Source organism: Leptonychotes weddellii, chromosome 6 (assembly GCF_054177405.1).
Source record: "Leptonychotes weddellii isolate Sample4059 chromosome 6, ASM5417740v2, whole genome shotgun sequence".
Lineage (NCBI taxonomy): Eukaryota > Metazoa > Chordata > Mammalia > Carnivora > Phocidae > Leptonychotes > Leptonychotes weddellii.
In genome coordinates this window covers 34,399,049-34,414,974 of record NC_138374.1, presented here as the reverse complement: position 1 = coordinate 34,414,974, position 15,926 = coordinate 34,399,049, and the positions used below count along the sequence as shown (strand labels likewise).

Below are 15,926 nucleotides of genomic sequence, written 5' to 3'. Positions count from 1 at the left end.
TTTTCATTGTTGTTATAATTCTCTCAGTTGTTACTATTAGGGAAAGCTGGGTGAAAGATGAATGTGAAAACCCCTGTACTGTTCTTGCAACTTTTCTGTTAGTCTAAAATTATTTCAAATTAGAAGTTCAGGGTGCCTGGGTGGCTCAGTCGGTTAAGTCCGACACTTGATCTCAGCTCAGGTCTTGATCTCAGGGTCGTGAGTTCAGGCCCGGCATTGGGCTCCATTGGGCTCCATACTTTTAAGCCTACTTAAAAAAGAAAAAGTTAAAAGAAAAAAGTTTAAAATGATCTATCTCTGTTTACTCAAGGATTCTCTAAAATAATCATTTTAATCTTTTTGGAGTTCAACCAACTCTTTGATGAAAAGTAAGTCCTATCTGTTCCAAAAGTTCACTTATGCCATTTTGCAAGTTCAGAGACCCATGTGGTGCATATCCATGGGCCCCCAGTGAAGAACCCTGGCTCCCAGCGCTGTAGCTGGGACTTGGGTATAGCAGGAAGTGACATGCAACAGATAAGCTGAGCAGGAACAACTTCTAGCTCTCACCTGCAGCCCCGTTCATGCCTTCATCATCTGGCTGCCCAGGAGGCCTTCCTACAAAATGGGCTGACATCATGCTCCCCCTTAACATCTTCTCAGAAGGGTCATTATGACAGGACTACACTCACCCACACAACAAAGGGCACCTCCTCTTTCTGAGCCAAGCAGCACCATAAATATATCCTAAAGGGATCCCGAAAGGCAGCCCCACTAAGTGCACCAAACAGAATAATCAGCTCTGGGCATTAGAGCCTCAGCAGGAAAGGAAGTCCTGGCCCCTAGCGCTGGAAATAGATGCAAATATATACTAAGTGTGGGGCATGAATCCCCACTCCAAACTTCCCCTCCCATCTTCTGCTTTGTAAGCAACTCCACCAAAAAACTGAATGAAGAAAGGTGTAACCAGTTACATGGTAGAAATAAATGGCAAGAATAAAAATCTGTCTGAACCCTGCACAAATAGTTTCCACAGAGATGAATGATTTAGATTTGAATAGCTGCAAGAGTTAAAAAGTTACAAAAGCTAAGGTGCACACACTAGACATTATTAATGCCAACTATTAGTATCAGGTAAGAATAATGAGATCAAACACAAGACATATTTGCTCAAAGGGACAGAGCAGCTGCAGAGAACAGGAATGGCTTGTACAAGGAGAGACCAGGATGACTTGCAGCCCTGAGAATTAGCTAGCAAATCAAGAGACACTTGGATGGCTATAGCTGAGAATTCAACCTTTCCAAAGAATTGCACTAACACACAGATCCCTTTCTTTCTGGTAGATTCAGCTCCTCAAGTCTGGCCACTGGGCAAAAAGGCCTGAGAGACAGCCAGCTTTCTGCCAAGCACTGGCCTCCATGATGGACATAGTGGGATGGTTTTAGAGGGATGGGAAGGCTGAGTAGTTCAGTGAATGTACAGAATAGTGGTATGGAAGACATAAATGTTGAAAATGACTAAATGGGCTTGCATTTCTGACAGGGACTAAAATAAACAGACTTGAAACATAATGAAAATTGTTCTGATAAACTCTTCCAGGAGGGCAGATTCTACCACTCTAGACCCAAAGACTGTCCAGAACTATGGCAGCAAGTGAAGGACTAGAGCTTTCCTTGAGCATCATGCCATCTCATGGAAACTTCTGGGGCAGCAACTCCCTTCAAAGAAACCAGAAGTCCTTACCAAGTCAATAATTCACTTTACAAACTTAGATGCTGCGTCTTTCATTCCACATTTAGGATACAGTTATTTGATTTTTTTTTTCCTGGAGAAAATATTCTAGATGTAAAATGCACATTTTTAGGACTTTTTGATACACATTACCAAAAGTTTAATCAGAATGACTGTCTCAATTTACACATGGATGAAAATGTCCATTACCCTAGTCCCTTCCACAATTTTTGCCATTCAGTAGTTAGGGAAAAAAATTTCCTGTTTCTCCTGGCATTTTAAAAAGATTAATAGCAAATCTGAGTATTTTCTTTAATTCTATTTTTTTCTTTTGTGAGTTGCTGTCCTTTGCCAAATTTCTATTGAAATGTTTTTGTATGTTATCTTTAAATATGACAGTTATAATATTTTCCCAGCTTGTCATATGTTAACTTCATAAATGGTGTTGACACACAGAAGTGTTGGATTTTAATGCAGTCAAATCCAGCAATCTTATTCTTTATTGTTTCTACCTTTGTTATCATGGTTAGGAAAGCCATTCCTATGCCAAGATTATAAAAGTATTAAGCCATACATTCTTCTGGGCCTTTTGTGGATCTGGGTTTTACATTTTACATTTAATCTATCTAGAGGCTATCTTGGCTACAGTAAGGTAAACATTTAAATTTATTTCTTTCCCAAATGGTTAGCCTTTTGTCATAACACCATTTATTGAATTATCTGTCCTTGCCTGATGTTTTGAAATACATGCAAAGTGGAGGAATAGTGCTTTGGCAATTTTTCAAATCTACACTACTGACACCATCACCCTGCCCCCCCCACCTCCTGTTGAGTGTGGGCCTTAAATTGCTGGTGGTGGTTGAAGACTGGGCCCCATTTAGAATCTGGGTGAAGGCTGCTCAATGTCTGTCTAGGGAGCATTAGGTCTCATCAACTGCTGTCCTGCTTTCTCCCCATGTCGATTCAATATGCCCACTTTCCTGAGACCCCTTAAGAGAATTTATGCATATTTGTGTGAGAAAAGTAACTACAAGTCCCCTTTTACAGCCACCTTTTCCCACCAAAGCTTTGTCATCTACTTGTCCTAATGTCCACAGCTGATCCTGACCTCAACAGAACCAATATGCCCGGAATGACTTCTAGGCACCTTGTGCTGTTTACCAGCAGGAGAAATGACTCCTGGGGTTTGGGAGGTGACACACACAGCCCTACTGACACAGCCTTGGGAGAGAAGAGAGCAGAGACACTCATACAGCACTCACGAGGATTGGCCTTTGCTGTGTGCTTCCTGGGCTTTGAGAAAGTAAAAGTATCTGGCTGTTCAGCAAGGAGAGAGAGAATAGTGATTGTGCCCCATCCCCCTGGTGTCCTACCCCTTTCTCTCCCTGACTCTGGAATGAATGACAGAAGGAGGCACCACAGGGAGCTCCGCAGTGGTGCTGAGGGGGCTTTGGGGGGAGAGGGGGGCATCAGATCAGTTTCCACTGCACACTCATGGACCTCTCTGTGAGGCAGCTGCCAGCCCAGGTTTTAAGAAAGGTGATGTGTTTGTTTCCCAGCTAGACTCTCAGCTCCCTTCCTAGGAGAAGGGAGTGTGTCTTGTTCACATTTATGTCCCCAAACCCAGCACAGTACCTGACACTTAAAACGGGCTCAGCACATACAGATTCAATTGAACTTAAGTAATGATGTGTTATTAGTAATAGTAATGACTAACATTTAAGAACCAACTTATTACTTACACTTCGTATACTCTGTGAAATTAATTTTTTTGTTCTGTTTTGCTTAACAAGTGGACAAGAACAGAGCAAGAGGAAATTTGCTTTATGAAGCCCTCTATTCAAGAGGCCAAACCAATCTCCAAGTGAGAGCTCTGGAGCAGGGAGCCTGAAGAGAAGTACAGTGAGCAAAAGAGCCCCAGGAAAAAGGACAGCAATGGTGATTTTAAGGAGGAAGGAGCCCCAGGCAACAGCAGCCTCAGTCATCAGGAACTTTAAAGCCATTCTTCCCTGTCCAAATTCCCTCTCAGGGAGAGGCCAGCATCCTATAAAAATGCCTTTGAAGGAGGCTGAGGGCATTTTTAAAGAATCTTTATCTTACAGATGCTCAAAAGCAACCTTACCCCCTCGCAATATCACACAACAGGACTAAGGCCTTGACCACCTGTGTTTGAGTGGCTCCTCAGTGATGCCCCATGTGCTGAGTGATTTTCAGGGCTTACAATTTCTCCATGTTTCAATCACATCTCCAGTTAAGAAGAAAAACTTAATTTGTTTCCCTAGAAAATACTGTTTTCTCTCCATAATTCATAGGGTACATGAAGAACGACTTTTTCTGGGTTCACTCACATATCTGCCTTTACTCTGAAGGAATAGAATGGGGGTCGCCTGGCCAGAACCCTGCTCTCCCAAGAAACTCACCTGTCCTGTCACCTGACCATACCCTGGGCTCACCACCAGGGTAAGAAGCCTAACCAGAGCCCCGCAACTAGCCAGCTAGTCAGAGGTGGAGCCGACGTGCAAATTCAAAACAAGTATCTTAGTAAAGAGATCTGAAAGGAATAGCTCTACACCAGACAAAAGTATCCTCCTCCCAGCCCCTCGAAATTCTCTGGTTGTGTCAAATTCTTCCCCACAGTCTCTGCTTGAAAGATTTGCTCCTAGCTTCAGAGCCTTAACTACAGAACACTAAGTCTTTGCTCAAGCAGCGGCTCAACACATAACCCCTAAGCACCCAAGGCTTTTCTCCGCCAAGACTTTGTTTCCTTCCACGAAACCCTCAAGAACCCTGGATTCCCGATTTCCTGGCCCAGCGGATTGCTTTACCAGGCTGCTGCTATTCCAGACCTAGCTAATCTGAGCCGCAGCGTGGCTCCCTCACTCCCCGGACTACGTCGGCGGGCAAGGGCGCCTCCGCCTAGAAGCCGAAGGGGATTCGACAGAGGGCCCCGCCCGGTCGGGACCCTCAGAGCCCGAGCAGCAGCGCGCGCCGCGGAACTACGTTTCCCACAGTGCTCCGAGAAGCCCGGACGGCCAAGGCCCGGGACCCGGCGGGCGGGCTCGCGCGCAGCCTCTTGGGAGTTGTAGTTCGATCCGCTCGCGCCGGCGCTGCTGTGGGCTCGGCGCCGGCCTTTGTCTGTCTGCGGGCGCGCGCCGCTGCGGTGAGTGAGGCCGCCGGCCGGGTCAGTGAGCCCGGCTAGGCGGGGCCGCGTGAGCGGGCCGCCGCCCCCGCGCGCTCCGTGGCCCCCGCGGCCCTGAGCAAGCCTGGCTGGCCTGAGCCCCGAGGGAGGCCACCCGCGAGGGGAGAGGCGAGCGGCCCGCAGAGAAGGGTCCAGCTGGACCGGAGAGCGGGGTGCTGAGGTCCAGCACGCAGGGCGGGCCCGGGGGAGCCTGAGGCGGGAGGGTAGAGTGTGCCCGGGGGAGCAGGGGCCCCTCCGACCGCCGCTCCGCAGGACAGAGCATGGGGGAAGGCCCCGCACCCTGGAGACGCGGGAGGGGGAGGCCACAGGCAGGTGTGCCCAGGGGCCTGCAGTGAGGATTTCACAACACGGTCGGGGGTGAAAATGCGATCTCTCTAGGGAGGGGGAATGGGAGAAAGGACAGACTTGTCAGGGTGGAGAATGGAAGAAAGGACAAAATGGATTCAGATATGTGGAGAAAATAATCACCCCTACCCTCATCTCCTAAACCTGAGACTGTCGCCCAAGGGGTTCCAGAGACAGCAAAGTTTACCCCCTCTGCTAGGGCTCTCCTGAGGACTCTCAACTTTAAGGCCTTCAGTCTCTAGGTCGTATCAGAGATTCTTCACATTTGGTTCTTTTATTCTCCCAAGAGCTGCCTGAAACGACAGTGTTGTTAACCTATTTAGTTAGTAGGGAAATAGAGCCAGGGCTGTTGGTTAGTTGTCCAAGGTTGTATGGGGGTAGGGGAGATTCAAGGCAAGAATCCAAGTCTCTCCAGACCTAATTCTGAGTTTTTCCAAAGGATAAATAGCCTCTCTGATAGGAAAAGCAATTTTCTATTACTAAAGCCACTTCAAAATCTTCAGGAAATTATTTCCTCAGATTTATGACCTAGGGAGAAAAATAAAACAATCTCCCTTTATTAACCAAGGCAGTTCCTGAGACACAGCTGAGTTGTTACTTGTTGGAAGATCTCATAGCATGTGGAGAGGCAGAGCTATAAATTCTGCCCACTTGGTTCTGACCAAACTATTTGCTGGATTCCCCAGGGACCGAGTCCAAACTTGGCAGCAGGTTTCATGCACTTTCAGGGACTCTTGATGGATGTGCAGTTGTGGAAGAGTAACACCTTGAACTAACAAATTACCTGTAGCCTCCTGGCAGTCTCATAGAAGATTCCTTTGTAGCTTCTACTCCAAATTGGAGGTGACACCTCCAGATACAAGTTTAAAATGCCTCTTCAGTCAAAACAAATGTGGCAGAAGGTACAATTGTCAAGACCAAGTGCTTACGTTAACAAAACAATTGTAGCATCACCCTGTTATTTCATTAAATCAGGAGGCCAGCAGTTTGATGAGACATATTTGAGGGAAATAAAGATTATGCACTGAACCACTGCATAAAGTGTACGAATTTTAATAATTAGGGACCTAAAGTAAGAAGAAAATACTCAAAAAAATGTGGAAAAAATAATATGGAGCAAGAGGATTCCTAGGATCTTGAAGAGTAGTAAAGTCTGGTCAAGCACTGTTACATTCTGTCCCATTTTATAAAAAATTCTCACCAGCTCTTTAGTGAAAAGAAATTAGAGAATTGTCTAGTTTAAGGGCATAGACTCTGGATCTCAAAAGTCTTGAATTTGATCCTTTGCCCACCCTGGACTCCTTATTGGCTCTGAGAATTTGGGCAGGTTACTTATCCTAGTTGGAGTGCCTTGGGCTTGGTTTCTGAAGGTCTTCGTTTTCCAAGAATTGACAAGTATTTACACTTAGAATTGGTATTCTCATATCTTGAAGAATAGGAGAGGGGTGGGTCTGGATCTGGAGTCTCCTAAATATTGTTCAAAGGTAAACATATGAGAACTCTTGTCCTTATACCTACGGAGAGCTGGAGGGGGAGAGCTGAAGCCATTTTCATCATAGAACAAATCATGAAGGCTGAAATGTTGGGTTTTTAAATTCTGAATTCCTTTGGAGGTTTGAAGGATAAAAGAGCAAGTGGTTAGGTGGGGGAAGGAAGTGGGAGATCCCAATCACATGCCAAGGCTAAGGTATAAACAGGAGTGACCATTATCTTGGGATTGGCAGGAAGAGATATATGTGTTCTCTGCTTTCCCACCTCATGTTTCCACCTTGACTCACTTATGTGTGGTCATGGTACCATCACTAAAACTTTGCAGTTACATTATAGGTGACTAAGATATACATCACACAATCCAGATTTCTTCCATTTACTCATACCCCAAATTGGAGCTTCTGTTGAGTTTATCCTTCTCACTTATCAATTCTCCTGCCTTTTCCTGTTTGTTTTTGTTGTTCTGTTTTTTGTTGTTTTTTCCTCCTCAGGTGTTCAAGAATAGCCCATGGAAGAATCATATGAAGAAGTGGTGATTAAGGTCATACAGCAGGCGTGGACATGTTTGGATTTCCAACAGCTACCCTGCTGGACTGTCATGGAAGATATGCGCAGAATGTAGCATTTTTCAGTGAGTGAGTCAGTTGATCACTGAGATGCCCTAGTGTCCCTGTACTCAAGCACTGGTCAGCAGGCTGAGGAAGCAGAGGAGACATTCCTTTGGAGGAGTTCACCATTCCTGGGGGTTACAGGGGAAGCCTGCAAGCTAGAATTAGAAATAGCAGTAGAAACAGAGCAAGAGAATGATCTTGATATGGAGATAGTTTTGAGGTAGTCTCTGAGAAAATGAATGAGCAGCTTTACATCTCGGCACAATCACTGAATAAGGGTAAGGCAAGAGAAAATCTTCCTAGGATGACTCCAAGAAAACTGTTAATAGTGATGAATGGACCCATAATTAAAGTGCAGTAGGATGCAGGGCAATATGGATGCAGGTCAATATGGAAAACACTGTCAGCATCTGCACAGAAAGTGAGAGTAACTTCCAAACCAAAATTGATTTCAGTTTCACCATAGCTTAGTAGACTGAAATAGCATGGATATTAAAGGGGAAATTTCCTTGGATCAGATTCTATAATTATCCTAGCTTGATCTGTGGTATCAGACAAATTATTTAACTTCCTTGAGCTCCAGGCTCTTCATCTGTAAAATGGGATAATAAACTCTACCTTGCAGGGTTACTGGGACTAGAGATAACAGATGTAATGTACCAAAGATTCTGATGTATATTTTCTGATGTCATGGAGCTTACTCTACTATCAGGAAAACAGATGGGTGCAGAGATGGATTTCTCATGTATTGGTCTCTTCAGGGCCCTGTACCTACTTTTATACTTTTTCTTAATGGAGTGCCTCCAAAATTTTAAAGTTCTAGGCCCTACACAACCTGGATCCATACCTGTTTTAGAGTCAGATAAAACTTGGGTATGGGGCTCTATTTGATCCTATATATAGTTTTGTTTTTTGAGCCTGTTTTCTTATCTATAAAATGGAGATAATCATGTCTACCTTACCAGATTCTTTGGCAGGCTAAATTAAACTAAATTTAGAGGCAGTATAATACTGTGGAGCATGCCTGCATTTGCATCCCAACTCTGCACTTAGCTAACTACAAGATTTGTGACAACCTCCCTATGCTCTCACTTCCTTATTTGTAGCAATCTCATAGGATTGTTTTCAGGATTAAATTACCTATGCAAATTTCATAGTATAATGTCTGACACATAATAAGCATTCAAAGCGTTGTTTCTTTTTTCCCTATTCTTCTCACTCAGCATATTGGTGCATCTTACATGACTTCCCTCTCATTTTACCAGATGTGATGACAGAAGCCCACCACAAATATGATCACTCTGAGGCCACAGGATCCTCAAGCTGGGATTTCCAGAATTCTTTCAGAAGAGAGAAGCTGGAACAAAAATCCCCAGATTCTAAGACACTACAGGAAGATTCACCTGGAGTGAGACAGAGGGTCTATGAGTGTCAGGAATGTGGAAAATCCTTCAGGCAAAAGGGTAGTCTAACCTTGCATGAGAGAATCCACACTGGTCAAAAGCCCTTTGAGTGTACCCATTGTGGAAAAAGCTTCAGGGCCAAAGGCAATCTTGTTACACATCAGCGAATACACACAGGAGAGAAGCCCTATCAGTGCAAGGAGTGTGGGAAAAGCTTTAGTCAACGAGGTAGTCTGGCTGTTCATGAAAGACTCCATACTGGACAGAAACCCTATGAGTGTGCTATTTGTCAGAGAAGCTTCAGGAATCAAAGTAACCTTGCTGTTCATAGAAGAGTTCACAGTGGTGAAAAGCCCTATAGATGTGATCAGTGTGGAAAAGCCTTCAGTCAGAAAGGAAGCTTAATTGTTCACATCAGAGTCCACACAGGCCTGAAACCCTATGCCTGCACACAGTGCAGGAAGAGTTTCCACACCAGGGGCAATTGTATCCTGCATGGCAAAATCCACACAGGAGAGACACCCTATCTGTGTGGCCAGTGTGGGAAAAGCTTCACTCAGAGAGGGAGTCTGGCTGTGCACCAGCGAAGCTGCTCACAAAGACTCACCCTTTGACCACCCTCTTCAAAGGAAGTTCTCTTTATGAATTAAAAGTAAAAAAACCCTCAGATCAAGCAACCTATCCAATTCTATGGAATGAATGGAGACTTTCAGAAAGACCATCATTGGGTAGGGAAAACTGACTTTTCTCCTTTCCCCCAAATGAGTTTGAAAAATAAATGTCTTGTTTATTATCATTATCACATATGTTTCATAATTTGTCAATTTATTTTGACCTAAGTTCCCAAAGTATCTCCATTAATCTAGTGCATACTTGGGAGATTGTTCTATGTATAACAGATACAGATTTTAAATCTGTAGCTGACATCGTTAGTTTTTGTTTTTTAAATCAACCCTTCATGAATCCCAAGGTCTTTTCTTTACATATTCAAATCAATCTTGTATTGGATTCAAGACGGGAAGAATTCATCCCAAAGAGCTTGGTAGCAAATCTCTATCATCTAGAGGTAAATTACATCAAAGGTCTTAGGGTACAGAAATGCTTTAGAAATACTGTGGGTTTGAATAGTGATATAATATTGCTCCCAAAGATACCCTGTTACCATATGAGGATATATACAAGAATGTTGATATCATCCCGATTCAAAATAGTCATAAATTGGACAAAACCCAAAATATCCAACAATAGGTAAGGTAATATATGGTGGTATGTTCATATGACTCAGCAATAAAAAATAATATACAACTGATACATGCAATAATACGAAGAATCTCAGAACTTTACGTTGAGTGAAAGAACACACGCACACCAGGAAAAACTAATCTAATAGAATAGAACTAATAGAATTCAGATAGTGGCTAACTATGAACAGAGGGAACTGGGTAAGGACTGACTTAAAAAGGGCACAAGGCAATCTTATAGAGTGAAAACATGCTCTATACCTTATTTCAGGTGGTGGATGCATGGGTCTGTACAATTGTCAAAATTCATTGAACTCAACAGCTAAGAGTCTATGCATTTTCTTATCTGTATGGTATACTTCAGTAACAATGAGGCAGTTTAAAAATACTGCACACAAGTTCTTTAACACTTATCTCATGAAGAGATGGGGGTCTGTCACTTCCACTTGAGTTTGGGTAGGCTTGTGGCTGCTTCACACACAAAAAAACAGAACTGATGCCATATGATTTCCAAGAATAGGTCTGAAGAGCTCTTTAAAGGTGTGAAAAGTTTCTGCATGATAATCTTGAAACACTTATTCTGGAGAAAATCAGCTGCAATGTAAAAAGTCTATCTTGAGGCCACTATGATGGACAAGCTGTATATAAGTGCTCTAGTTGACAGCTTCAGCTGAGCAACAGACAGCCAGCATCAACTACCAGCCATGTGAGTGAGTTATTGTAGATATCCAGCCAAGTGCAACCTTCAGATGACTGGAGCCCCATATGACATCTGTCCAAAACTGTATGAGAGACCCCCAAGTAAGAACAGCCTTCCAAATTCCTAACACACAAAGTCATTAGAGAAATCAAAAGTTAAGGTTTTATATCACTAAATATTTGTTATTATACAGCAATAATAGAACATAATATATTTTCTAAAAGGATAAGATACTGTGAAAAGAAAAGGAAAAATCTGGGAGAACAACTCGAGATTTACTTACTGATTAAACCAAAACAGGAAATTATGATTCATGATTCATCAGAAAGCTTAAGATTTAAAAGTAAACATTTCTTTTGACAAAACAGAAGGCAAGGTATAGATTAGTTAACCCAAATACAAGTTACGTGAAGAAGTAAATGCTGGTCTCCAGCAGTCCTGCTCTGTAAGAAATTTATTAGATAGATACTTCAGTAACAATGAGGCAGTTTAAAAACACTTCCCACAAGTTCTTTAACACTAATCTCATGAAAAGACGGAGCTCTGTTTCGCTTCCACTTGAATTTGGGTAGGCTGTGACTGCTTCAGACACAAAAAACAGAACTGATGGTACATGACTTCCATGAATAGGTCTGAAGAGCTCTTTAAAGGTGTGAAGTTTCTGCATGATTAGATAGATAGATACATACATATCTATATATAGGTATCTTAGAAACCTGGTTCTGCAGAAATGAGTAAATAAAGAGTAAATAGGTCAGAAAATATAAAAGATCTTTAAAATTATTCTTCCTATTTTTTATACATATATTATTAAATTTCTTTAAAGATTATTGGCTGCTTCTATTAAAGTAACAACAAAACAGAGCTAATTTAAGAGGACAATGTAGAAGATCCTGGGTTCACACAGATACACCTAATCTACAGCTACCTATGGAACAATTTCCTCTAAAAAAAACAAAAACAAAAACCTAAAAACTTGCTGAGTGACTCCTACAGATAACACAAATAAGAAAAAACTCATACTGAAGCTGGTAGGAGAGGCTGAGACAATTGACATAAATCCTACCCCGGGTCCAGCCAACCCGCAATCAGGAGGGAAACCACAACCTGGAGCTTCTTTCTGAGGAGCAAAGAGTTTGAGCCCCACATTGGCTACTCCAAAGTTTTAAGACTTGAGACATGAGTCTCCAAAACAACTAGCTTTGAAAACCAAGAGGATTCATTCATGAGACCCACAAGGCTAGAGTGAACTGAAAAACAGCTCTTAAAGAGTTGTCATGCTTGGACTCACCCCAGGGACCAGCACAGGAGCAGCCAATTGAGAAGCACTCAGACTTCGTGTCAAAGCAGCTTATTTTCTTAAAGTGATGGCCTGAGGCACAGGCATCTTAATTTAACACACACCTAGGGGCCTTGCATCTCGAGGGATGGAAGATGGCTGGCACCATCTATCCATTCTCCCTCTGCCTCACTTCAGCTCACTGGTGTCTCCCAGAAAAGAGCTTATACCCTCCTCTGGCACACCAATTCTTGCAGCTGTGGCCCAGGGGAACAACTCTAGTCACCTGGCTCTGGTAGCTAGCCAATGGGGCTTATGCTCAGGGGTGCACAGGACTGTAACCAATGGAGAAATAAGTTCTTAACTGGCTACCACCCTCAAAGCACAACAAGAGACAACAGACCAAGGCACTCAGTCTTTCTATGAAATAGGCCTATTAGCTTATCTCCACAGCTGTGGCCTGAAGGGCAGGATTCTAATTAAACATCCAAGTGAGGGCACACTATAATTCTCTCCGGAGACCTCAGAGGGCAGTCATTATCTTCATTCTCCCTCTGCTGTGCTCCACAGTATTTCCCAGAAACATGCTTCCCACAGTCTCTGGTATGCTGGTTTTTATGGGTGCCATCCAGAGGACACCCCTTAGATTGTCTTTCTCTGGTGACCAACAGGGCTTGTGTTCCTGTATCCCATGGGACTGTAACAAACAGACAATTCTTGGCTGGCTACCAACCCTAAGGCACTGTGCAGAGAGGGGACTGAAACACACCCCCAGTCTTTCTGGGAAAGAGACCTATTTGCTTGTCCTGGAACATCAGCCTGAGGGGCAGGCTTTTGGTTTGGCACACAACTAGGTTCCTACTGAGATACACTAAGGGATGGGTGCCAGTGGATGCCATGTTCACACTATCTCTCTGCCTCACTCCAGGTCACTAGTATCTCCCAGAAGGAAACTTGTATACTTGCCTGGCACTTAAATATAAGTGACTGCCACCCAGGGGACACTTCTAAAGCATCTAGCTTTGGTGGCCAGTGGGACTTACACTTGTGGCCCCACAGGACTATATATATTTGCATAAGTTAGAAGCTACTGCTTGAGCTGAACCTAAGTGCTGATTGATATCCTACTCTTTGGGACACTGACAGGTCTTAGCACACCATCAGCTACTAGGAGTCACTAAAATAAAATAGGCTACTTGGACAATCATGAAGGCTTTAGAGAAAACCAAGAGTTAGGGCAGGGTTGAATGATAAGGTTCATCTAGTTCACAAGTCCACTTCATCAGGACTGGGAAAGGTGGCTGTTTTATCCAGTGCACAGAAACCAACACAGAGAGATGAAAATGAAGAAACAGAGGAATATGTTCCAAATGAAAGAACAAGATAAAACCTCAGAAAAAAAGTCCTTAATGAGACAGAGATAAGTGATTTACCTAATAAAGAGTTCAAAATAATGGTCATAAAGATGCTCACTGAACTTGGGAGAAGAATGCATGAACACAGTGAGAACTTCAAAAAAAGGTACAGAAAATATAAAAAGGAACAAAATAGAAGTCACAGAGATGAAGAATACAAGAAGTGAATGGAAAAATATTGTAGAGGGGTTAAACAGCAGACTAGACAAAGCAGAAGAAAGACTGTGAACTTGAAAACAAGGCAGTAGAACTCACCCAATCAAAGTAGCAAAAGGAAAAAAGAATGAAAAACAGTGAAGGTACCTTAAGGGACTTATGGGACAACATTATGTGGACCAATGTTCACATTATAGGGGTTCTAGAAGGAGAACAAAAAGAGACAATTTACTGGAAGAAATAATGTCTAGAAACTTCCCTAACCTAGGGAAGGAAACATATATCCAGAACCAGGAATCCCAGAGTTCCAAATAAAATGAACACAAAAAGACTCACACCAAGACACATTATAATTAAAGGGTCAAAAGTAAAAGACAAGGAGAGAATCGTAAAAACAACAAGACAAAAACAACTTGTTACATTAAAGGAAACCCCCCATAAAGGTATCAACAGAAACTTTGTATACCAGAAGGAGGTAGCTTAGTATATTCAAAGTACTGAAAGAAAAAAAACTGCCAAGACTATCCTACCCAGAAAAAGAAAAAAAAAGTCCTTCATAATTGAAAGCGGGATAAAGAGTTTTTCAAACCAAAAAAAAAAAAGTTTTCCAGACAAGCAAAAGCTAAAAGGAGTTCATTATCACTAGACCAGCCTTACAAGAAATGTTAAAGGGACTTCTTTAAGCTGAAAAAAAAAAAACAGACACTATTAGTAACAGGAAAACATGAAAGTATAAATCTCATCAATAAGGTAAATAAATATATAGTAAAATTTAGAAAAATCTAATGTTGTAAATGTGGTGGATTAATTGATTATAAAGCAAGTATGAAGGCTAACAGACAAAAGTAGTAAGAATACTATAACTACAATAATTAGTTAAGGGATACACAAAATAAAAAGGTGTAAAATGTGACATCAAAAACAAAATGTGGGAGGAGTGAGTAAAATGCAGAGCTTTAGAATACATTCAAACTTAGGTTACATGGGCACCTGGGTGGCTCAGTTGTTAAGCATCTGCCTTCGGCTCAGGTCATGATCTCAGGGTCCTGGGATTGAGCCCCACATTAGGCTCCTGGCTCAGCAGGGAGCCTGCTTCTCCTTCTCCTTCTGCCTCTCCCCCTGCTCATACTCTCTCTCTGTATCTCTGTGTCTCAAATGAATAAATAAAATCTTAAAAAAAAAAAAAATGTTAGACCAGATAGACTTAACAGATATATAACTTATACATAGGATTATAACAGATATATACAGAACATTCCATCCAAAAGCAATAGAACACATTCCTCTCACACATGGAACATTCTCTAGAATAGATCATATATTAGGACACAAAACAAACCTTAATAAATTTAAGAAGACTGAAATCATATCAGACATCTTTTCCAACCACAATGGTATGAAAGTAGAAATCAATTACAAAAAGAAAATTAGAAAATTCACAAATATGTGGAAATAAAACATGGTACTGAACAACCAATTGGTCAAAGAAGAAATCAAAAGGGAAATAAAAAAATACATAAGGCAAATATAAATGAAAATACAGCATACCAAAACTTATGGGATGCAGCCAAAGCAGTTCTACGAGGGATGCTCATAGCATTAAATGTCTACATCAAGGAAAAAACAGATCTTAAATAAACAATCTAACTTTACACATGAAGAACTAGAAAAAGAACAAACAAAGCCCAAAGTTAGGGGCACCTGGGTGGCTCAGTCAGTTAAGCATCTGCCTTCAGCTCACGTCATGATTCCAGGGTCCTGGGATTGAGCCCCATGTCAGGCTCCCTGCTCAGGGGGCAGTCTGCTTCTCCCTCCCCCTGTTCTTGCACTCTTGATATCTCTCTCTCTCTCTCTCTCCTTCTCAAATAAATAAAATCTTTTTTTAAAAAAAAGCCCAAAGTTAATAGAATAAAGGACATAACAAAGATCAGAGGAGAAACAAATAACATAGAGACTAAAAAGACAATAGAAAAGATCGATGAAACTAAAAGTTTGTTCTTTAAAAAGATAAACAAAACTGACAAACCTTTAGCAAGACTCACCAAGAAAAAAGGTAAGAGGATTCAAAATCAGAAATGAAAGAGAAGACATTACAACTGATACCACAGAAATGCAAAGGACCACAGAGACTACTATGAACAATTATAGGCCAACAAATTAGACAGCTTAGAAGAACGGATTCTAGAAACATACAACCACTAAGATGGAATCATGAAGAAATACAAAATCTGAACTGATTACTAGAGATTGAATCAGTAATCAAAAACATCTCAACAAACAAAAATGCAGGAACATATGGTTCACAGGTGAATTTTACCAAGCATTTAAAGGCTAACAACCAGGGTGCCTGGGTGGCTCAGTTGGTTAAGCGACTG

At 42.0% G+C, this 15,926-nt stretch overlaps 1 protein-coding gene and 1 long non-coding RNA gene across 5 annotated transcripts in view; one reads left to right on the top strand and one right to left on the bottom strand.

Moving 5' to 3' along the window:
- The window catches only part of LOC145722177 (uncharacterized), a 423,749-nt gene that overhangs the window by 285,331 nt on the left and 122,492 nt on the right, over positions 1 to 15,926 (bottom strand). The gene's annotated exons all lie outside the window — the stretch shown is intronic.
- Positions 4,768 to 9,562, top strand: ZNF32 (zinc finger protein 32). 4 transcript variants are annotated; one of them, XM_006728201.2, is made up of 3 exons: positions 4,768 to 4,871; positions 7,238 to 7,377; positions 8,623 to 9,562. In XM_006728201.2, the coding sequence occupies exons 2-3, from the start codon at positions 7,308 to 7,310 to the stop codon at positions 9,372 to 9,374; spliced, it is 822 nt and encodes a 273-aa protein (XP_006728264.1). In that variant the 5' UTR covers positions 4,768 to 4,871; positions 7,238 to 7,307; the 3' UTR covers positions 9,375 to 9,562. The 4 variants fall into 4 exon arrangements, with proteins under 4 accessions (XP_006728264.1, XP_030894796.1, XP_030894813.1 ...); XM_031038936.2 differs by having other exon boundaries at positions 8,581 to 9,562; XM_031038953.2 differs by lacking the exon at positions 4,768 to 4,871 and having other exon boundaries at positions 5,214 to 7,381.

Coding starts and splice junctions, on each gene's coding strand:
- ZNF32 (XM_031038936.2), top strand. CDS start 7,308: ATGTTTGGATTTCCAACAGCTACCCTGCTGGACTGTCATGGAAGATAT. Junction 7,378..8,580: donor GCAGAATGTAGCATTTTTCA/GTGAGTGAGTCA, acceptor CTTCTCACTCAG/CATATTGGTGCATCTTACAT.